General features: G+C 42.5%; 1 protein-coding gene across 11 annotated transcripts in view; it reads right to left on the reverse strand.

The window, feature by feature from the left end:
• Positions 1 to 3,102: 3,102 nt before the first annotated feature.
• GSDMA (gasdermin A) overlaps positions 3,103 to 21,862 on the reverse strand; it is a 34,810-nt gene continuing 16,050 nt past the window's right edge. For 9 of the 11 annotated variants that reach the window (XM_053259106.1, XM_053259112.1, XM_053259113.1 and 6 more), the window contains 11 exons: positions 19,622 to 19,840; positions 18,594 to 18,783; positions 17,538 to 17,703; positions 16,881 to 16,974; positions 14,639 to 14,677; positions 13,451 to 13,477; positions 12,104 to 12,136; positions 9,905 to 10,065; positions 8,625 to 8,775; positions 7,457 to 7,530; positions 3,103 to 6,669 (listed from right to left, as the gene is read on the reverse strand). In XM_053259106.1, coding sequence (XP_053115081.1) covers positions 6,436 to 6,669; positions 7,457 to 7,530; positions 8,625 to 8,775; positions 9,905 to 10,065; positions 12,104 to 12,136; positions 13,451 to 13,477; positions 14,639 to 14,677; positions 16,881 to 16,974; positions 17,538 to 17,703; positions 18,594 to 18,783; positions 19,622 to 19,835 — 1,383 coding nt within the window. In that variant the 5' untranslated portion in view covers positions 19,836 to 19,840 and the 3' untranslated portion in view covers positions 3,103 to 6,435. The remainder of the gene's footprint in view (positions 6,670 to 7,456; positions 7,531 to 8,624; positions 8,776 to 9,904; positions 10,066 to 12,103; positions 12,137 to 13,450; positions 13,478 to 14,638; positions 14,678 to 16,880; positions 16,975 to 17,537; positions 17,704 to 18,593; positions 18,784 to 19,621; positions 19,841 to 21,862) is intronic. The other 2 variants (XM_053259104.1, XM_053259103.1) reach the window with 2 other exon arrangements.

The raw sequence follows: 21,862 nt of genomic DNA on the forward strand, positions 1-21,862 counted from the left end.
GAGGGGGTGACGATACCCTGCTTTTAAATCACTGGTGCAAAAAAGTCTTGGTTTCTCTATTGACGCGTATGAACAGGTACCACTTTTACCTCGCTAACGAGGGTGGCGGAAGGCGTCAGAGGTAACCAGGAAGTTCCTTTTCCAGACAAAGGAAGTGCAAGTCTACCACTTTATGAAGTGGAACTCGCTCGCTCCTGACTCATCTTGATTAACCTTCGACAATTTCCGGAAGTGGGCTGAGTTTACCCGTCATCGTTCGGGGATTTTCGTCGTTGTTCGCGCCGGTGACGGTGTTCTTTTCACTTTTCCGGGTTGGTGGTGGTGGTTGTTTTTTGGTCGTGTGTGTGTTTGAGCCGAATGTGTTGCCAAAAGAGACATGTTCGAAGGAAGCAACAACAACTTTTGAGCGGGCTTCTGGTGGTGGCTCTGATTAAAAGGGAGTGAAGAAATTTTCTTAATAATAATATGAAGATATTTTTAAAGCCTCGATAGTGTGCTGCTTAAACACAGAATAACAGGCGACTGTTGCCGCAGCCCCGGCCTCTGTTTTCAGACACTGGACTAAACATTGGATTATCTGAAGTAGGAATAGATGGGAAGTTCTAACCATATAGGTATAAAATGCGTTTCCTTCAGAGTAACCATGGTGTAGCTGTAATTGAGCGGATGGGTTCAAAGAACCTGGGGCCCCCGCTCCAAACACGGCCCCCCGCCCCTAGCTATGCCCTTGCAACAGTTTTTGCTTGACCCTTGGGTTGTGGAGAAGGGTTTGTAGGTTTCCTAGTTAGTTTCTTCAAAGCCCCAGGTATTGACCATATTACCGCAGAGATACTTAAGAGTAACATGGCTTGGTGGTCTCCTGTTTTAGCTTCCCTATTCACTTTTATAGACCGAACCACTCAGATCCCGAGTGATTGGGGCATAGCAATCATTATTCCTATCTACAAAAAGGGAGATAGGAGACTCCCAGAGAACTATCGCCCAATTAGTTTACTTAGTACTATTGCTAAACTCTATGCTAGGCATCTGTATGGCAAATTGGTGGATTGGTGCGATAGAGAAAACATTCTATCGGATGAGCAATTTGGATTTAGAGTGGATCGATCAGTTTTGGATCCGGCTTTAATCCTTCAACATCTTGTTGGGAAATATGTGCTTGCTCAGAAGGCTGCTCTTTTTGCCGCCTTTATCGATTTTAGGGCTGCATTTGACCTGATCCCGCGTGATAAATTATGGTCTAAGCTGTCTGAATCCACAATTGATCGTCATCTTCTATGCCTCATTCGCAAGCTTCATAATAATTCTCGGATCAGAGTTCGTTGTTCTAGAGTTGGGCATCTTACTAAGGAAGTACTGGTATCTAGAGGAGTTAGACAGGGATGCATTTTGGCTCCCTTGCTGTTTAACCTATATATTAATTCATTGATCGCTCACTTGAATCAACTGCATCACCATCCACCTAAGTTAGGCACAAGACATTTGTCCATTTTGCTTTATGCTGATGATGCGGTAATTTTATCTAGAACTCAAGTGGGTTTAAGGAGAGCTATGCGTGCCCTTGATGATTATTGTAAGTTGAATCTGCTGGAAGTTAATTGTTCCAAAACTAAAATTGTGGTATTTGCAAGACGCCCTATTTTACATCGCTGGTTTTTTAATGGAGTCCAACTTGAACAAGTGAAACAATTTAAATATCTCGGGATTGTTTTTTCTGCTACTGGATCACGACTACTGCACAGAGATTATGTTATCCAGAGTGGAAGAAGAAGTGCTAATTTGATCCAGTCCTTTTTCCGCTCTAGAGGTGCTCAGTATGTCCCAGCAGCCATCCAACTATTTAATGCAAAGGTAAGGGCTCAACTACTGTATGGTGTTCAGTTGGGGCTATACTCCAATTTCGAGAAAGTTGAGGCAATACAATCAACCTTTCTGAAAAACATCTTTCAAGTACCTGGCTGTGTGCCCAGAGTAGTGCTGCGCCTTGAGGCAGGATTGATTAAAGTTGAAGCCTGGGCATGGCTTTTCATTTTGAGCTATTGGCTCAAATTGATGTTTAGGCCTATTGGTATTGTCTCATTGATTTTTCAAGATTCTTATCGCTCAGCCTGGTTGGAAGCTATTGAAGCGAGATTGCAGTACTATGGATTTTCACCTGCAGCCATCCTTAGTTTGCCTTATGAGGAGGCTAGGGGCACACTTAAGGAAAGGATTCTCGATATGGAATCTCAGATTGACAGGAGTTTAATTCCTAGGGGTGTTTTCCTGAATGTCGAAACTGTAAGCTATTCCCCAGCCAGATATATATCTCTTCTTACAGTACCTAAATTTCGTAGGGCTTTAACTTTGGCCCGTTGTAACGCCTTGAATACAGCTGTGCTGCAGGGGAGATTCCAAAATATTCCTTATCATTGCCGTGTTTGTCCGTGTGGATCGGGAGAAGTTGAGACGACGGCTCATGTTCTTTTGTATTGCCAATTTTACAGTGATATTAGGAAGAAATACATTTCACCTCAACTTATCCTGTTTCCAGGATTAACTGAAACTGATTATTTAAATTTAATTTTAAAGGATTGTAAAGAGGAGAACTTACTCAATGTTGCTAAATTCTGTTATATTTGTGGTGTTATTCGGAATGAAGTTGTTAATTCTAAATGATTTTATTTTTGTAATTCTGGCCATTGGCTGTATTAATAAAGACAGACTGACTGACTGACTGATAGTTAGTTTCTTGCTCTGACATTCCTCCCCACTCACTAGAAATTAACCACGATAGTAGGATAGAAATAAAACTGAAGTGATACTTATGGTGCTTCATAGGCTCTTGGATTCTCTGTTACAGAAATAATTGGGGGGAAAGGAGTATCCAGCGTTACACATTTTAAATCTGGTTAAAATTGACTTAATGTTATGCCTCTTTCAAGAATCCTGGGAGCTGTAGTTCTATGGGATTCTAAGAACTGAATGTGCAAGACATTGGATGTTAACTGCCTTGGGCCATTTGGATTGGCTGGTATATAAATAAATAAATAAATAAATAAATATCCCCTTCACATACTAACTTAATCAGTTTTACTATAAGCCAACATTAAAAACAATGTTGAAAACCTATAAAAAGTTGATCTGGTGATGCACATAAATAATACATACTAATCAACTTACTTTAATGCCATATCCATATACACGGAATAAAAAATAAGTATATCTAGTAATTAAATCAGTCTTTAAAGTAATATTTTTTAAATCTTAAACTCTCAAATATGGTTTTAAAAATAAGTTTGATCTAATGAAAATTACAGAAGCAATAATAAGCAAAGCATGCTGTGCTAAATTTGATTGTAGAAGTTATCTTTATCCAGTGAGAAACTGCAACAGTCAAACAATGTTTGAAAAGCTCAATGAAAGCTGCTGGATTCTAGAGCCTACTTTCTTTAAGAAAATTCCTTAAGCTTATCAGATTGTGTGTCTGTTGGTGCATCCATCCCTCTGTCAACTTTGCAGTGCCTGGCCCAATTTGAACCAAATTTGGTACAGTTGCAGGGAAACAGAGGCACCTCAACAGCGTAGTTTGTGATGATGTCATCCACCCCAAGTCAACGTTCACATGGCGGACATGTGAATCTTTGAGGCACAAGTGCACTAACTTTGAACTGCCTAACTGATTTGAACCAAATTTGGAACATTTGTAGGGACACATAGGGACCCCTCAACTGTGCAGTTTGTGATCTTAGTCCAAGATGGTGGATATGTGAACATTTGAGCTGGAAGTGGGCTAACTTGTGAACTGCCTGATTTTGATCAAATTTGGTACAGTTGTAGGGTCACATAGGGACACCACAACAGTAGAGTTTGTGACAATGTCATCCACTCCAATTCAAGATGGCGGATACCTGAATGTTTGAGACACAAGTGGGCTAACTTGTGGAGATGGTAATTATCAATTAGTGAAAGGAAAGTATTCAAATTAGTTTGGCATCTCCAAGATAGTGCTGAGAGAGATTCCTGCCTGCAACCTTGGAGAAGCCGCTGCCAATCTGTGTAGACCATACTGAGCTAAATGGACCTATGGTCTGACCCAGTATATGGTAGCTTCCTATGTTCCTATGTTCTTTTTAGTCTCCATTTGAAACTGGACACCCCTATGACTCTCATTGTTCTCTTCCTAGGTTCTGACTCCTAGGAAGATGTCTTGTTTATTTGGATGGTCTTCTTAGTAACATGTCTGATTAATACATCTCTTATTTATTTGGATGACCCTATCTCTTAGTAATGTAATTGTTTGTCTCTTATTAATTTGGATGGCCCTACCTCTTAGTTACATGACTCACAGTAGAGAGCCTCCATACAGGGTTGCCAATCAATCAGGGCGGGTGAGTGGGGAATTGGATGGGTGTCCCTCTCCCCTTTTGAGCTAATTGCTAAAAGCTAAAAACAAGGCTGGGTGTCCCTCCCCAGCTTTCCCCCCTTTTAAATTATATACTTTAAGTAAATAAACAGGTATTGTTCTGGGTCCTTGTACAGGACCAGTCAAAAACCACTGCGTTCTGCTTTTACCACTATCCCAAGGCCCAGTCTGGACTTTTGCCTCCTGGGTTATTTTTTTTTAAAAAAATGCAATTTTACTTTTAAATTATAATAGTGCATCTTAATTTTCCTCCTCATTCTGTGTATTACCTCTGTGGCTCACACATACCAGAGTGATATGTAAATCATATCTTGGTCCTTTTTAGAAGGAATTTTTTAGACATTTTCTGGTAGCCTGAACAGCCGGAATAGTGGTGGCTTGTGAGTTTTGTTTTGAACATTTGAAGGAGGAACAGTTGGAATTGGAGGTGATAGAGCAGATAATTTGGATGGGGCGGGAAGCACTGCTTGCTTTTCCATTACATTTTGTCCCTTAGGTTGGAAAATATCCATGTGACAAAGATAGTGTTGCCACAATTTCTGTTTAATCAGCAGGAAGGCATCAGTTTTTTCTCCATAATACATCCGCTTTGATGTAGAATGTAGTGCGGTAATGTTTCAGAGGGAATGTTACAACATGTTCTTATTGACCTGCAAGAAACTCATGATGGGACCTTTTTATATGTTGGAAATCATACACCAACTTGTTGGAAAACCACCTTTTATCTTTTTCTTTAAGTATATTAGCTAAATGTCTGTGATAAGAATCTGTTTTGATAATAAACGTGCATCTGTATGTTAGTGAAGTGCAGTAGCTAAGAGCTTGAGCTGTAAAACAGGAAGTCCCCAGTTCTAAGGGTGTATTTCATGGACTCACACCGTAGTGGGGCTTTGTAGGCCATCTGCAATGGCTTTTGCTTGGGGATTATGGGAGGTATAGTCAACAACATCTGGGAATCCCTGTTAGAGGCAACACTGGTACCCAGCCCAGGACAGAGCCCTGTGGCACTCTACTTGAAACTCCCTCCAGTTTGATGAGCCACTGAAGAGCACTTTTTGAGTACGGTTTTCCAATGGTTTTCCAACCATGAATCCACCAGACATAATTATCAGTTAGCCCTCAATATTTATTTGATTTATATCTCACTGCCTTGGGGGTTCAGAACAGGTTTTATAAATGTTAACAATTGTGTATAAAAACATAATGGTTTGGTCTGTTTGAAAACAGTTCATCCATATTGTACCATAGATAACTAGTCCAAATAACCGTCAACAGGGCAGGACTTTCAGAAGACAGCCACCTGCTAAATATCTATTTGTTGAATAGGATTTTTTAAAAATTCTCCAAAATCAAAATTCTCTACAAATTTAAAGGTTTTCAGAGTTCCCTCAAGGAGAAACTGAAATTTTCTCTGAATTTCAGAGGTTCCTCCCTAGTAGACATTTTGGAGAATGTTCTCAGATTGTTATGCCACATCTCTCCATCTTGGCAAATAGATCATGGAATGCTCCTCTTTTCCAGCAGCAGCACCAATTGCCAATGCAATTATTGAAAGGGTGTTGCAGTGTGGGATGGGTGAAGCCCCTGTCAGGTGAGATGCTGCTTACTGTAGGATTTTAGAGGATCAGAAATGTGATTTAGAAAAAGGCTATAAATTGCAAAGTAAACCAAGTAGCAGGCAATAAAGATTACTTTTGAGCCAAAAAAACCACCCAGGGTTAGCAAAACCTGTTTAGCTTCAATGTTGAAGCTAACTGCTAACTTGGCAAAGAGGCACTTTTAACGTGGTGATTGTCTTTTATTTAGTAGGGGGAGAGTAACTGGCCCTATCCACCCCCAGCACAGTACCTCCAGTGACTGCTGCTGGTGTCTATCTTATGTTTCATTTTAGATTGTGAACCCTTTGGGGACAGGGATCCATCTTATTTATTTATTATTTCTCTGTGTAAACCGCCCTGAGCCATTTTTGAAAGGGCAGTATAGCAATCAAATGAATGAATGGATGAGTTAGGCCTGAAGATTTTTGAGCCATTCTATGATGTGGAGAGAGCACTCAGTGCATACAAAGCCACATACAATGCACTGAGAGCTGACAAAGCAGCAAAATTTCCAGTTCCAGCAAGTTTGGTTCCATTTTCTTGCACTGTCACTCCGCTTATTACAAACATTTTTCCAGTTATGTTTAGTTCATCTTCAGTGAAGGTATGGGCATCCACAGTAAATTCCCATGTTTTGTTGCTGGAGCCATTAACTATGATGCATTCAGCCTTTCAAGGGGAAAAAAAGCAAAATTGAAACTTTCTAATCTGTAATAGCAGCACTAAAGCGTTTGAAAACAACTAACTGACATCAAATTAATGACAGAGGTACCATGTTGGTTTTTGTGTGTGGCAACTTATTGCTATTATCATTGGAATATAATGTGTGAAACTGATCCCATGTTTATTTGGAAGCAAGTCCTTCAAACTTCATCAAGGCTTATTTCCCAGTTAGTATGCATAGGATTGCAGCATCAAACATAATACCCCTCAGTTTGGTTAGTGGCCACAAATATTTATTGGGAAGTTTTCTAGAAGGGGCACAGCTATATAGAGGGTCATATGTTCTAGTCTGATCCACAAGATAAGAACGTGCATGAATTGTAGCCCTTGGACTTGTGAAAATTTACAGTTGTGGTATGTTGCCTTTCTTCAACAAGAAAGAATTTAACTTCCTCAACTTGAATTAACTTTCATCAGCAGCTGCTACCAGCTTGTCTGGTGGCTACACTGGGATGGGTCTTCTCTGTTGCTGCCCTGAGACCCTCCCCATCTCTGACAACTTTAAAAAAGTCTCTAAAAGCACATTTATTCATCCAAGCTTTTTAACTAGACTTGTGATTTTAAATTTGTTTTAAGTTTCTGGGAACTGCCCAGAGATGGAAGTCTGGGGTGGTGTACAAATATAATTCATACTAAATAAATAAATAAACATGTTCTGAGATTCCTTTTTTTTTTTTAAAGCTGAGCACCCTGAAAAGCATAAGCCTTGTTTGAATGGACTTTCCCCCCTTACCAGTGCCAGTTGTTTTGATACAATCTTTTTCTCCACAGATTCTGCCAGGAGTGTCAACTGGTTGTCAGTCAGTTCTGGGAAAGTGAGAAAAACAGTCAGTTTGAGGAAAGGGTCTCATTCTAGGAGATGCATGATAGAAGCAAAGAATGACAAGTCTCTTGTCAGAAATAACAGTAGCACTAACCATTATTTGTTCTTGGCTAGCTAGGATATTGAAAGGAACATGACCAGTATTCAGTGACCTCTTACACTGAGAGGCCACTGAATAGTTTACATTAACCGAGTTCTGGATATCTCAGTGGTGTTTCAGCAGCAGCTTGATAAATGTGGGAACATTTGGTGATATTCTTCTAGCAACTTTACTGTACACACACACACACACACACACACACACACACACACACACACACACTCTCTCTCTCTCTCTTGATTACATGATGCTCGGCTTCCTGTTGATGGAAAAGATATTTGGGGGTTGCTGTGCAACTTGGCAGCCCTGACGGCGTAGTAATGGGGTTGCTGTGGAATGCCTACAAACTGCTTCTGGGTAGCAGCACAGCACGCTTTTTATTGGAAACAATGGTAGTTGCGCTGCACTGCTTCTGGAATCGATCTTTAGACATACTGCAGCAGCTCTGTTGCTGCACCATTAGGGCTGTCTTTGGAATTGTGTAGCAGCCCTGAAGGGTCCTTTCTGTTGATGAGTGATTGTGCATCCTGCAAGTACGTTTTGTGTGTGTATGCGCTTACACACACACACAAGGATGCCTGCATGTGGCAGGCATCTCTAATGGAATAGCCTAACAATTTCATGCTTGCCAGCTGATAAATCCACCAGATATAGCTCCTCTCCATGACTTATCTCCAGTTATCCTTGTTTGTCCTTTCCTCCGTCCATCTACACCAGCACCTGTCCAGCCTGACCACCCTGAATTAGAGGTTAGCTCTCTCAACTACCTTCTACAGACATGCCAACAAAAGACATGAACAACAGTTTTCAAATATAATTGAACTTTTTACTGAAGGCTTTTACAAGAGATAGGTGTGCAGTCAGGAATTGAACACCATCTTAACTAGACATTTTCGGTAGCGTAACTGCAAATGCTTATAAGCTTATTTAGTGTAACACTTGCCTCCCCCGATTGTGTCCAAAAGGGATATTTCTTACCATCTAGGGCCTGAAGGAAATAGAGGACTGACTCAACAATGGGAATGGTGACAGCTCCACTGGAATATTGTAAATTCTCTATCAGATCTTTCAGCTCTGGTCTGTCAGCCATCAGTCTGGCTTGATCGGTACTTTCACGAGCCTGTTCCAGCTAAGGGTTTGAGTGAGAGCAAAAGGTGTTAATACCAACTTGTTATAGTAGCTTATGATCTGGAGTTTGGTTGTACAGCTGTGAAAGGAAAGGTTGCTACATGGTGAGACTTGACTCAGAATAGCTTTATTTGTAAATATTGGGGAATGCCAGGAATTTGGGCCATTTGTCCATTTTTATTCAGATTTAGAAGTCTTCCTTTTCTACAAAGCCTAGTTATTTTAGGAGAATTTTTTTTCCTTTTGATCCCATGAAATGGAAATGTAAGACACTGAGGAAAAATGGGGAGTAATGTTGAAAAAAGTGTTGCTCCTTTTGCCCTTCTATCATTTAAAAGGTTTTATAATGTTAGTTGATCAGGGCTGGAAAGGCAGAGGGCACAGTCTGAAGTCATTCAGGATCATTGTAACATTTCAGGCTCGAGCACTGTCATTTTTAAATTCCCAGCAACTTAACTTTGGCCTTCAAGATGACATGCCAGAGGCTGCTGGGAGCCTGGCTTTTCCCTGCCTGCCTGCAGGATATCCTTGTGCAGTGACTTCCCCAGAATGCTGGTGGAGGAGGAACACTGAGAGCTTAAACTGCCTGGCAGGTCAGTGCCGGACTTGAGGACCTTGTCACAGGGGTGAATGAGCGAACAAGTGAAAGAAAGGAAATCTTTTTTACTCCATGTTGTCCAACAGCAGCAGAAGAATCTGGTCCTTTCTTGTTACAGTGTATTAATGAGTGTGGAAGAGAGTAATGGGAGAGGCCCATCACGTCCATCTGGGAGTTGTCTTGCTATGGGAGGGCAGTGATGGCTAGACTGTATAGGTAAAGTGTGCCGTCAAGCCAATTTCGACTCCTGGCACCCACAGAACCCTGTGGTTTTCTTTTGATAGAATTCAGGAGGGGTTTACCATTGCCTCCTCCTGCGCCGTATGAGCGGATGCCTTTCAGCATTTTCCTATATCGCTGCTGCCCAACATAGGTGTCTGGGAAACATACCAGTGGGGATTCGAACCGGCAACCTTTTGCTTGTTAGTCAAGCATTTCCCCACTGCGCCACTTAAGGTGACATTGCTGAAATGAAAGAACCACAAGGCCCAAAGGAAGTTATATGCTCCAACCATAATACAAAGATCCTTACTTGGAACTCCAGTTCTTGCAAGAGGTCGTTCTCTCTCATTAGAGCCACAAAGGCCTTTAAAAACTTGCCACACAGATCTGCAGACAAGTGAGAGAATGTAGCACATTCCTTTTTCACTTCCCTCTGAAGGGCTTGCCACTTGTTTTCCAAGACCTCTGGCCCTGTAGACAGAATTGGAGTAGTTAGAAATCAGGGTCTGCTTAGGGATGGGGACTGTGAGGACCTCACCCTCTTGGAGGACATTCCTGGGCCTTCCCTCTATTTTTCAGCTTTCATTTCACAAACTCTCTCACCCCTTCACGTTTGGAGGTATAAGCAGAAGTCTGCAGGCAGAATTTTATTCATTGCTCACTAATACAGTCACATCTCTTTAAACATATTAGGTTACCTACTGTTGGGGTTTGTGATTATTTAGCAAAGCACCAAGGAAGCTACCACTCCAGTTACAGAGTGCAGAGTTTAGTTGTTGCAGCTACTTAAGGAACACGCATGGAGATCACTGCAGAGTCTAAACTAGTTTGTTGCAGCTATTTAAGGAACACGCATGGAGATCACTGCAGAGTCTAAACTAAATAGGTTTCTTAGTGAAATACATTTGAGATAGGAAAGACCTATCATATCTATTAGCTACATAATGAATAGGTAGGGAGAGAGAGATATTTTTCCATCTGCTCTCTAAGAGAAAGGGAAGAGGACTGACTCACTACAGGAAGTACCTGAGGAGTCAAGGCAGGGGTCATAGAGTAGTGGCAAGCAGGGACAGGTAAGGAGACCCTAACTACCTCTACTCCCACTGCCCCTAGTGGTCATTAGGATAGTTGGTGCAAAAGGTCGATGCACTGGAACTCCATCTCTAACACCTATGTTATGTTCTGGTTGTACTGCAAAGATTCTCTGCCTTCCTAGGCCCTCACACCACAACATTTCTGGCTATAAGCCTGGGTTTGTTGCTCTCTATCCAGTTCATGAAGGGACAAATTATAGCTCTCACAATTTGGACATTTTCATTATTTTATGGTACTGAAACAAATCTACAAATCTATGTGAGCCCAACATAGAGGGTTATCAGTGCATGGTACAAGTACCAGTGGGCACTTAGTGAAATTAATATGCATCTATTTTGCATGGTGCACACACTTGTAAGTTCTTTGCTTTGATCTCCCCCATATCCTATGGCGATCAAAGCCAGCATGGTGTAGTGGTTAGAGTGCTGGACTAGGACCTGGGAGACCTGAGTTCAAATCCCCATTCAGCCATGATACTTGCTGGGTGACTGGGCCAGTCACTTCTCTCTCAGCCTAACCTACTTCACAGGGTTGTTGTGAAGAGAAACTTAAGTATGTAGTACACCACTCTGGGCTCTTTGGAGGAAGAGCGGGATATAAAATGTAATAAATAAATAAATAAAATATTTGTCATATGGATTTATGGGAGAACACTTGTGTCTAAGAGGTGGTCCAAATTTCTGAGGACTCCATAGGTGAAAAATTCATTTAATTTCTGAACACTCTGCATTGGGATTATATCTGGGAAGGCCCAGCAGCAGAAAACAAATCAAGTCCTAGTCACACTTGATGGTTTCTTGCCTCAGATGTGCTGGACCAGAGCTCTTCCCTTTGAGCTCTAAAAAAAACCACAAGCCATGTGGGACAGAATCTTCTTCTGCTCCTGATAATATCCTTGGTAGAACAAAGGGAAATCCCATAGCTGAAAGGAAACTGCCTAACCCAATCACGTCAATGATTATGGAAGCTGTTTTTATATTTTATTTATTTTAACATTTATATCCCACCCTTCCTGCAAGGAGCCCAAAGTACATTTTATCCTCACAACAACCCTGTGAGGGAGGTTAGGCTGAGAGTTAGGTGACTGGCTCAGAGGCACCCAGTGAATTCCATGGCTGAAAGGGGATTTAAACTCAGGTCTCCCCAGCCCTAGTCCAGCACTCTAACCTCTACACCGGCTCTCTTTAGCACTGCTGATACTGTGAATGACCCGTGCTCATCTCTTCATTGTCACCATTAATAAACAGGTGCGTTTAAACCCATAGCTGAAGAACAGCAACCAGTTGGGGAGTTTAGCTTTAGAAGGTAAACTCATAAATCCAAAAGCTCCACTAAAGAAAACCTAGGCTAGGGCCCATGTGCACTGTGCTGTGCATAAGTTACAATCCATCCCCAAATGGTTCACAGGGCCTACCTTGTCCTTCAATGGGAATTCCATCCTGCACCACTAGAAAAGTTGCAGAGAGAGATGTGTTACTGCTGGTATATTGTAAGATGTGATAGCTAGAGAAAATAGTTTGGAGAGGCAGATATAGATGTACATTGTTTAAATAGCTAAGTCAGCGGGAAGCACCTCCGGGGCCAGTTCTGCCCGTTACAGAGGAAAGTAGCTGGGTGCAGCATTGACAAACTGTCCCCTTGTTAGGTCACAACACTCCCCCCCACATCCAGTGTGGTTTCTCGCTCTTTCAAAATAGGTTTTTCTTTATTGTATGTTTTTACCTAAGTTTAGGAGAGCATTGACCCTTGCACGTTTGAATGCCCTTCCTTCTGCACTCTTAGACAGGGAAGTATAAACGAGTCCCTTATGCACTGCGTCATTGCCCTTGTGGCTCAGGGGATATAGAGTCAGTTGTTTATGTTATTCTGTATTGTCATTTTTATAGGGATGCTCGTATTAAGTTTATTGCTCCTCTCTTAAAGAATCATCCTGGCCATACGGATCAATTTTACCTGGATTTTTTGCTGTCAAATTTTAAATCTGTTACCTCTATTAATGTGGCCAAGTTTTGTCTTGTTGCATCCAAACTTCATAGAGCTTGTATTAGCAATTTGAATATGTTGTGAATTATAATTTTAAATATTAAGCTGGTCTAAGGACCATAATACATTTACTACTACTTAAAATAGGTTTTTTTATAATCAATTAAAACATAATAATAATAATAATAATAAACAAACACATTTTTAAATGAATAAATATGTATGCTACACTTTAACAATGTGTATACAGTTTGCCTTTAGATTTGATTGAAGGAGCAAGTTAAATGGCTGAGATCAGCTTTCTAATCACCGATATGTCTGTTGAATGCTTTCTGAAGGCAGGGAGGAACTAGGCTTGCTCCCCTGGAGGAAAAACTGTTGTGCATCCGCCTTTAAACTGACATCTGTACACATCATAAAAGAGCTAGAAGTGGCAAGATAGATCCGTCACTGCTCATAGTGTGCACCCACTTTTTTTCTTGCTCCTATTCCTGTCTGAACATGTTTTGCAGATTTCTGAAGTGTATAAAACATGAAAAACCTGTCCACTCAGAAATTAACATTGTGTGCACACATCATTGTTATAACATGTGTAACAATGACTTAATCATGCCACCTTCAGTGTTTGTAAACACAAGCACCTTTCTTCATCCTAAAAAGTCAGTTGCTGGTGGTTGTATTTTTTTTTAAATAGTCTATCTTTAGCTGATATTGAACTGATGAAATTGAACCCTGAAGTCAAGTAGGGACATAAAAAACAAAACAAAAAAAGGGTTACCTCTATCAGCACAAAAGTCTAAGCTTTCTGAAATGAAAAAAATAAGAGATGTTGGACGGAGAATATGAAGCACTGCTAATACAAGTAGTGTGAGATGTTGGTTAAGTGTGTTTCCTCCCTGCTGCTGCATCATATGACCTCTGTGAATGACCTGCCTGTCTGCCTGCTTCCTTGCCTGCTCTCTGCATACAATACACTATATTTCTGTTTGATAGGATTTGCTATATTTTGTACTATTGTAAATACCGTTTACAATTACACAATTTCTTTAAGAGTAGGAATTCATAGCATGCAATCCTTAAGACATATTTTCGCCTTTCCTTCTGAAACATCTATTAAGAAGACAAAACCCTCCTGTTAAAGGATCAGGTTTGCAGCTTGGGGGTGTTATTGGTTTCAGCCTTAGATAAAGTAAAGTGTGCCGTCGAGTCGATTTCGACTCCTGGCGCCCACAGAGCCCTGTGGTCTTCTTTGGCAGAATACAGGAGGCGTTTACCATCGCCTCCTCCCGCGGAGTATGAGATGTTGCCTTTCAGGATCTTCCTATATTACTGTTGCCCGATATAGTACCAGTGAGGATTCGAACTGGCAACCTTCTGCTTGTTAGTCAAACATTTCCTTAGATATGGAGGCCCAAATGACTTTGTATTTCAAAGCACCTTCCACCAACTCCTTTTGCGGTGTGAGCTATCGCCCTTCCTTAGGAAATCTGATTTTATTACAGTAATTGATACCTTAGTAATGCCTAAGTAAGATTTTTCCAATGGGACCGTTCACATTCATCAAACTGTGGTCATTTATTGCTAGCAAGCCACCAAATGAACCATTGAGTGTTCATTTAAAAGGTCAAATTAGTCCTTCACTTTACCATTGCCTGTCCCAAATCAGATATTTTAAAAATAATTTCAAAGCTGTTTGGCAGATTGCCAGAGGGCAAGGACTTGTTTGTAATAACATGAGTGTTAGGCCAATAGGATTCGGTCTATCATAACCAGCTTTCCCCTGATTCAAACTGAACTGTCAAAGGCCAGCAGAAATGTCTGGTTTCCCCCCTAAACATCACCTCAGGCGTGAACAATATTTGGGTCAGCCATTTGCATTTTTGAGTGCAGCAACAGTGTCAGCAAACCACCTCTATCACTGAGTGTTCATTTAAAAAGTCAAATGAAAATACTAAAATGTGCTTACGAAAGGTTGCTGTTTTGTCATCTGGATAGTGGGAAATGCCTGCAAAAACAGATCAAAGTTATATTTTGCATAAAGGGGAATAATAATAGTAGTAACTAATTTATTTAAAGGGTCAGATCTGTGAACGTTTTTGGAGATGTTTTTAATATTTACATTTTGAGAGATCATCTAAGCACTACCCAGAGTAAATTAAGCATGTTTTAGCCACTGATGTATTCCAAGGCTGTGCCACACTCTCACCAGTTACTCATAGCTCCTCCCCTTGAAAGTACCTCTGGACAGTAAGAAAGCAAAAATAGCTATAGCTAGGGTGTTTGTGTGAACTGGCCCACAACATCCTCATCCCCCTCCTCTTTAAAACCACTGCCCCACACAAGACAGTGACTCATCACACCAATGCCTGCATCTCCCTCTTCTGTCCTTCTGTTTTTCTCTTCCTGTTGCAACCCATACTTCCCTTCCAGTTGTGCTTCTACCACATCTCCACCTCTTGGTGGTTTCCCCTGGGTCCTCAGAAACCCATAATTGCTCTGGTCTTTTGCCACCATGCTGTGCTTCTAATCTTGTCCTTCACATAGACTGGCTCGGCACTGAAATGTTAATCACAACATTTGCCAATTTAGAATGAGTTAAGCATTGATTTAAATCCCACCATAGTGTTCAAGAAGAACTGGATGGGTGGGACCATAAGCATTAGGTCAGGGCTGCTCAACTTTGGCTCTCCTGCAGATGTTGGCCTTCAACTCCAATAATCCTTGGTTATTGGCCACTGTGGCTGAGGATTATGGGAATTGTAGTTCAAAAACAGCTGGGGGGCCCAAGTTGAGCAGGCCTGCATCAGGGTGTACTGACCTGGTTTCTGGACCCTCTTGTCAATAATTCCTCATATTCTGACCCTTGAACTAGGATCATCAGCCTGGGAGGTCCCCTGAATTCACCAAGTCTGGAGACTGTAGTGGTCCCTTGCCCTCAAAGATTACCCCAAAGAGGAGAACGAGTTACTAGACTCTGAGTCTGGGTGGGGCAGCTCAGACCTTTTGGAGTCCAAGTGATGCAGCCATCACCCAAGGCTATTCCCACCCACACCCCACCAGGAGTTCCCAGTGGGAAAGGCAGAGGGCACAGTCAGAAGCCATTCAGGAGCATCATAACATGAGGTTTCAGGCTAGAGCACCAGCACCAGCACCAGCACCATCATTTTTAAGTTCCCAGCAACTTAACACGAGGGGACAGACTCTGCTGGGGGACGTGAGGCCTTGGCCAAGCTATGGGCCTTATTACATCAACATCTGCCTTCCTTTGAAACTCTCCCTGATCCTGCAAAGCCTCTGCTTCAGTTAGCATTCTGTTTCAAGATATTGGGTGTTTCCAGACAGAGGTGTTTTTTGACAGGAGGTTCAGTGTGCTTGCAGAAGAACTGCCGATGGGAATTATATTTGGGCATCTGCACATAGCAGTTATTGCACTGGTTCATCCTGCTATTTTCTGTCCGCACCAAAATGGCATTGTGGGTCGTGGTCCCTCTCAGTCATTCCCACTGCCCCTCTCACTTTCACCACATCCTAAAATGTATGTAGAGAAAGCAACACATCCTGTTTATTTTTTAAAAATTGAAATGTTGTTGCACTTCTGGTTTACTGCAAAAGAATAAGTGGTGGGGATGGGGAGAAAGCTTCTTTCTGTAAAGACTATTGCACAAGAACAACTATATTAAAAAAATTAAAGGAGGTGAAGGTCATAATATTGATCAACTGGTCTGGGCAGGGAAAGGACTGCATAAGGTAAGGACCGGAAGAAAAGTGCACTCAGGTGTAGAAGTGAGGAGCATGCAGGGTGTACCTTTGGGGATCAACAGCCCCCCATATATGTCACCACCTACCACTCCTCCACAGGTTATGCTATGGCTATCCACCCCTTTTCCTCCTTGCACAAGATTTTTCATTGCATGTTTATGTTAGAAATAAAAAATCTTCTCCCCCACCCACACCATGAACTGAATGCCTAATTGTGGTCAAAAAACTGGAGAGAGAGTCTTCATCGTTTGAACTCTCAGCAACATCACCTGTAGTAATCAGGTGATGCAGGGCATTTCTGGGGGAAGGTGAAATTGCCTGTCCTCCTACGCTTTCCACTGTCTGGAAGCCTTCCTCAGCTTGGGTGCTTCTTCGCAGAAGCACCCAACGTGTGCTTAGTCAGGATGTCAGCTAATGTGTATAGACTTCTAATGGAAAGAGTATCTTACCTAAGTATCCCTCTCTGATTAATAGTCGCTTGGTTCTGAATGCCAGAATAGAGCCTTTTGGGATACTAATTGTTTTCTTAATATCTCTTCTACCCTAGAATGCAAAAGCAAGACTTGAATCAACAATAGAACAACAACAGCCGCCCAGAGACTATAGAACTAGAGAACAACAGCCGCCGCCCAGAGACGTAAGTTTGGGCGGGGTATAAATGTGATCTATATATATAATTCTCCTGGGTGTGCCTTGGAATGTGCGTCCCAGCGCCCAGCTGATTGGCTGGGTGGCGGACGGGCCTGATTGGCTGAGGTGCACCCAGGAGGTTTGGTCGCCGTGGCAGCAGCAGGTCTGGCCGCAATAGGCCAGAGGCAGCGGTGGGCCCAGTCCAGCCATGGAGGCAAGGCCCGGGGGGTGGGGGAGAAGGGGGGGCAGAAGTGGCGGTGGGGAGGAGAGGTGGCTGGGCCTGGAAGTGGAGACTAGGGCAGAAGGTGGGGGGGAAGAGGTAACCGCCGGCCCCCAAGAGCGCACAGATGCTCTGTGCGGGGTTGGCTAGCAAACAAACAAACAAACAAACAAACAAACAAACAAGAAAACAGGGGAAGAAGGGATTTTGGTTCTGTCCTCTTCTGTTTTATGCTCAGTCAAAATTAAAATCTAACCGTTGCTCTCAGTTTGATATAGACTTCAGAAAAGATGCTTCCTTCTGCTTGGCTGGATTCCTCAAACTTTGTTTCTTCCATAGTCTCTATTGCCTCAGTGATCACATATAGGTCCCTTTGGAACTTCTTTGATTGTTTAATGAAGTCATGACACATGTTGACTTTCCTAAAGTGGGATATATGAATCCATATAAACCATAGACCAGATTGTATAAAATTGCAATGACATGACTAAGTGTGTGCGAGTGCACCAGAAAGAAATGCTCACGCTTGTGGAAAGCTTCTGGGCTACCACAGTGTGATGAACAGGGGTGAGTGTGTGCGTGTGTGATTTTGCCACTTTCATCACTCAACAATGTGTCCCAGAGGCCTGCACAACCCTCAGGGACATATTTTCAGGTGGTACCAGGTACTTTCAGAGGAAGGAATTATTGGTGAAAATTGCCGCCCTGTGCTCTTGGCACTGCAGAGCTAAAGAAGCTCTCAGCATCATGAGCACATTTTCCCGGCACACTGATGCATGCTTAGTCCAGATGTCAGCCAATGTCTTTAAAAGCTAAATACATTATTAATGAGCTATAGTGTGTAATGATCTATAATGGGATAGGGCTGTAGCTCAGTGGAAGAGCATCTGCCTTGTATAGAGAAGGTCCCAGGTTCAATCCCTGACATCTCCAGGTAGGGCTGGGAAAGGGTCCTGCCTGAACCTTGGAGAGCCACTGCCAGTCAGAGTAGACAGTACTAAGCTAGATGAACCATGGTCTTGAGTTGGTGTAAGACAGCTTCCTGTGTACCTATAATCTAATAAATGCATTTTCATTTGAAATGTTTTTACAGTGTACAGCCCTATAATATTGGCTTTTCCTCTCATACATTTGGATTAAAGTGGCTAAATGGAAAATATCTGGAAACTGGAATTGGAAAGTTGATTATACAGTAGTTGCTTTGGAAGCTGAGCACACATGGATTAAAATTGCAAATGTACAATTTTGCAGAGTTCTTCAGTTGGGTATGTGAGGTGGATATCCATATAGTTGCTTTTCCTTCCAGTCTTACCCTTCTTCTATTATAGAATGAAGCCGTTGGGAGCAGATGTGTATTTTTTTCACTTTCACAGACCTTGCATGGAATATACTGCCAGTGCCTTTCAGTTCTATGGTAGCTAGATCAATAGTGCCACTAAAATCCCCTTCCACTTTTCCATCTAGCTGGTCCACAATGGTGAACTGGCCTGAATCTTGGACATCTAGGGATAAAAAAGTGAGAAAAATCTGTAATAATGAAGTACCTAATAAAACAAGTGTGTATGTGTGTGTGTCTGTCTTTGCATGTATTAAAAATAATAATTTTTTGCCCAGGCAGTCCAAATTCTGTGCCAAGAAATGCTAAATTCAGAGAACATGCGTTTTGGGCAGTATAGAAATGTATTAAATAAATAAATAAATCTATGACTGGTATACATTATTAAAGTTGTGCATGTCTGCAACATTTCTGCTGTTTTGCAGAATGTTTGCTAATGTACCTAGTCAAGGGGTGAAGAGCAAGGATACTGAAGTCCCACTGGCAATGACTGAAAATTTTGTTGATCTTTGCTTTCTGAGATTTCAGCCGGTATTTTGAAGCAGCTTGTACTTTGAAGTATATCTTTGCTGCTGCAAGGGCTAGAAGCTTACTTCTAGAAAGCGAAAATGCTCAGAAAGCTGAATTCTGCACCTCATGCTACGTGCTGCATTTCTCTGTGTTCCTGCAGAATTTTATTTATTATTATTCTATTTACGTATTTATTCAGTTTTTATACCGCCCTTCCAAAATGGCTCAGGGTGGTTTACAAATAAAATGAAACAGTTAAAATCAATCAACAATTAAAACAAAGATTTTAAAATGCCATAAAACAATAGTTAAACAATAAAAACAGTTTAAAAACCCTGAAAAACCAGGTACATTAAAACCCTTTACAACAATTTAAAAAGCCTGGAAGGCCAGGCCAAACAGATAGGTTTTAAGGGCTCTCCTAATCATGGGCATCATGGCATGCACACAGCTCTGCAAATGATGTGTGAAAAACAATGAGTCTGGAAGATTACCTAGTTTTGGAGTGTTGTCTCCAGATATCAGCACATCTTGCAGCCTGAATTCCGTTTTATGGTAAGGGCACTTCTGCCACCATGCATTCTTTTTCTTCTTTTGGACCAAGCACAGAGGCCGGAAATGCTTTTCATCTACAAGGCTGCGTACTGGTTTGAATCCTCCATCTGGGTCCAGTTGCTTGGTCAATGATTGGGTTGCCTTATGGAACATTCTTCCTACACAAAAGCAAAACTTACAGTTTGGCCTTGAGGGAGGTCACCTAGTGACTGGCCCACTAATGAGGCAGAGTGAGGCAGCTGCCTCAGACAGTAGATTGCTGGAGGCAGAGGTAGTAGCGGCTGGTGAGGGTGCTGGTGGAGGGGCAGTGAGAGGCACCTTTAAGAGGAAAAGAATAGGTGCTTACCTCTGCTCTTGCTGCACCTGAACGCTGCTTGGAGAAGCAGCATGCTGCCCAGCCAGGGGTGTAGCAAGGTTGGAGTGGGCCCAGAGACAAGATTTTAAAATGCCCGCCCACCCCCGCACTGAAGCTCAGCTCATGAAGTAAAGAAATCTTAAATGAGGCTGAATAGTGGTAACAAGAAGCATAGTAAAAAATTATATATATATCCTATGTACCACAATAGAACATCATCCTAAATTATTTTTTAAAAGGTTTTGTAAATTGTGGACGATGCAAGTCATGTAACGGTACTAGAGAAAGACATGCTGTTCTGGTAGCTCCAGGTCTTAACACTCACATCAATTTCGGAGGATGAATACAACTGAAGGAAGCCCGGGCAGGTGCGTGGCTGGGGGAGTCAGTCATGTGACTTGCCTCTGGGGGGGGGCATGGCAGTGGGCCCCCAGACAACTGTCTCCCCTTGCCCTATTATAGTTACGCCCCTCTGCCTCCGCCACCGCCACTCACCTGGCCGTGGGTGGGGGATTGGCTCCGTGGAAGCCAGGTGAGTGGCGGAGGCGATCCCCTGCCACAGGGGGTGCTGGATGGCACGCTGCTTCTCCGAGCAGCATTCAAGTGCGGCGAGAGTGGAGGTAAGCACCTATTCTTTTACTCTTAAAGGTGCCTTTCATTGCCCTTCCACCGGCGCTCTCACCGGCCGCTACTGGGTAGAGAATTAGTGGGGGGGGGCATCTCCGCACCCACCTGCCTCTGTTAGATGGCCTCCAACCCCTAGTTCTCCTCTTACTTTGCCTGCACCTGCTGCCTCTGCCTACTGCTATTGGCCACTCTCCACTCCCTGGTGCTCCCCTTACCCAGCCTGGCCACTCTTCGCCTCTTCTTATTCTGCTCTCTGGTTTTTTAAAGGTCAGAAAGAAATGAGCAGAAGTGTGTGCAGGAAGTAGGCTACTCTCTGCCACACACTTCCTCTTCTGTTTCATTCACACCCCTCTCCTTTAAAAAAACAAACAAATCTGGGGAGTAGAAGCAGCAGCAGCGGTGCTAATAGGCTGCTCAAAAAAGGGAAGGCGTGCACTGCCTGGGAAAGAGAGAGTACGGGATGGCATCATCTGGCATGGCAAGACACTGTGTAAGGGGGAGGATGGCATCTTGCCACACTGCTTCCAACCAGAGTTCCCTGTAACAGTGACTCCCAGATGTAGTTGACTACAAATCCTAGCATCCTTGGCTACAATGGCCTTCATCTGGGGATTATGGGAGTTGTGGCCAACCACCACCACCCAGAGACGTGAGTTTTGGGCAGTATAAAAATATGTTAAACAAACAAACAAACAAACAAACATCTGGGAATCTGTTAGAGGGAGCACTGGTGGAAACCTCTGTGAAGTTCCAACACTGGCTCTGGTTGTGATAATTAAATTTATAAACCCACTGAATAAGTGTATAGGTACAACTCATAGGTGAAGGGATTTTCCAGTAGTATAGCTGGGAACCAAAAAGACAGCCATGCTTTTTGGAAAATTGTTTCAGTGGCAAACCATTCTAATATGTTATGCAGGATTCCAGCTAGAACATGGGAATCCCACTTTTATGCTCTCTATAATGATGCTCAACCCACGCAACTCTCTGTGCCACCTTCATTTGAGGTGTTACCCTTATGGCCTCCGGTTATGTCAGGTGAAATAGCTGATTTACTTAGCCGTCTCAAAACTGGTAAAGCTCCAGGTCCTGATGCTATTCTTCCAGAGGTTTTGATAGCCAATGTGGATTGGTGGGCCCCAGTCTTAGCTAATTGGTTTACTTCAATAAACAGTACAGGTATCTTCCCCTGCTAAGT

This window comes from Hemicordylus capensis, chromosome 6 (assembly GCF_027244095.1).
Source record: "Hemicordylus capensis ecotype Gifberg chromosome 6, rHemCap1.1.pri, whole genome shotgun sequence".
Taxonomy (NCBI): Eukaryota; Metazoa; Chordata; class Lepidosauria; order Squamata; family Cordylidae; genus Hemicordylus; species Hemicordylus capensis.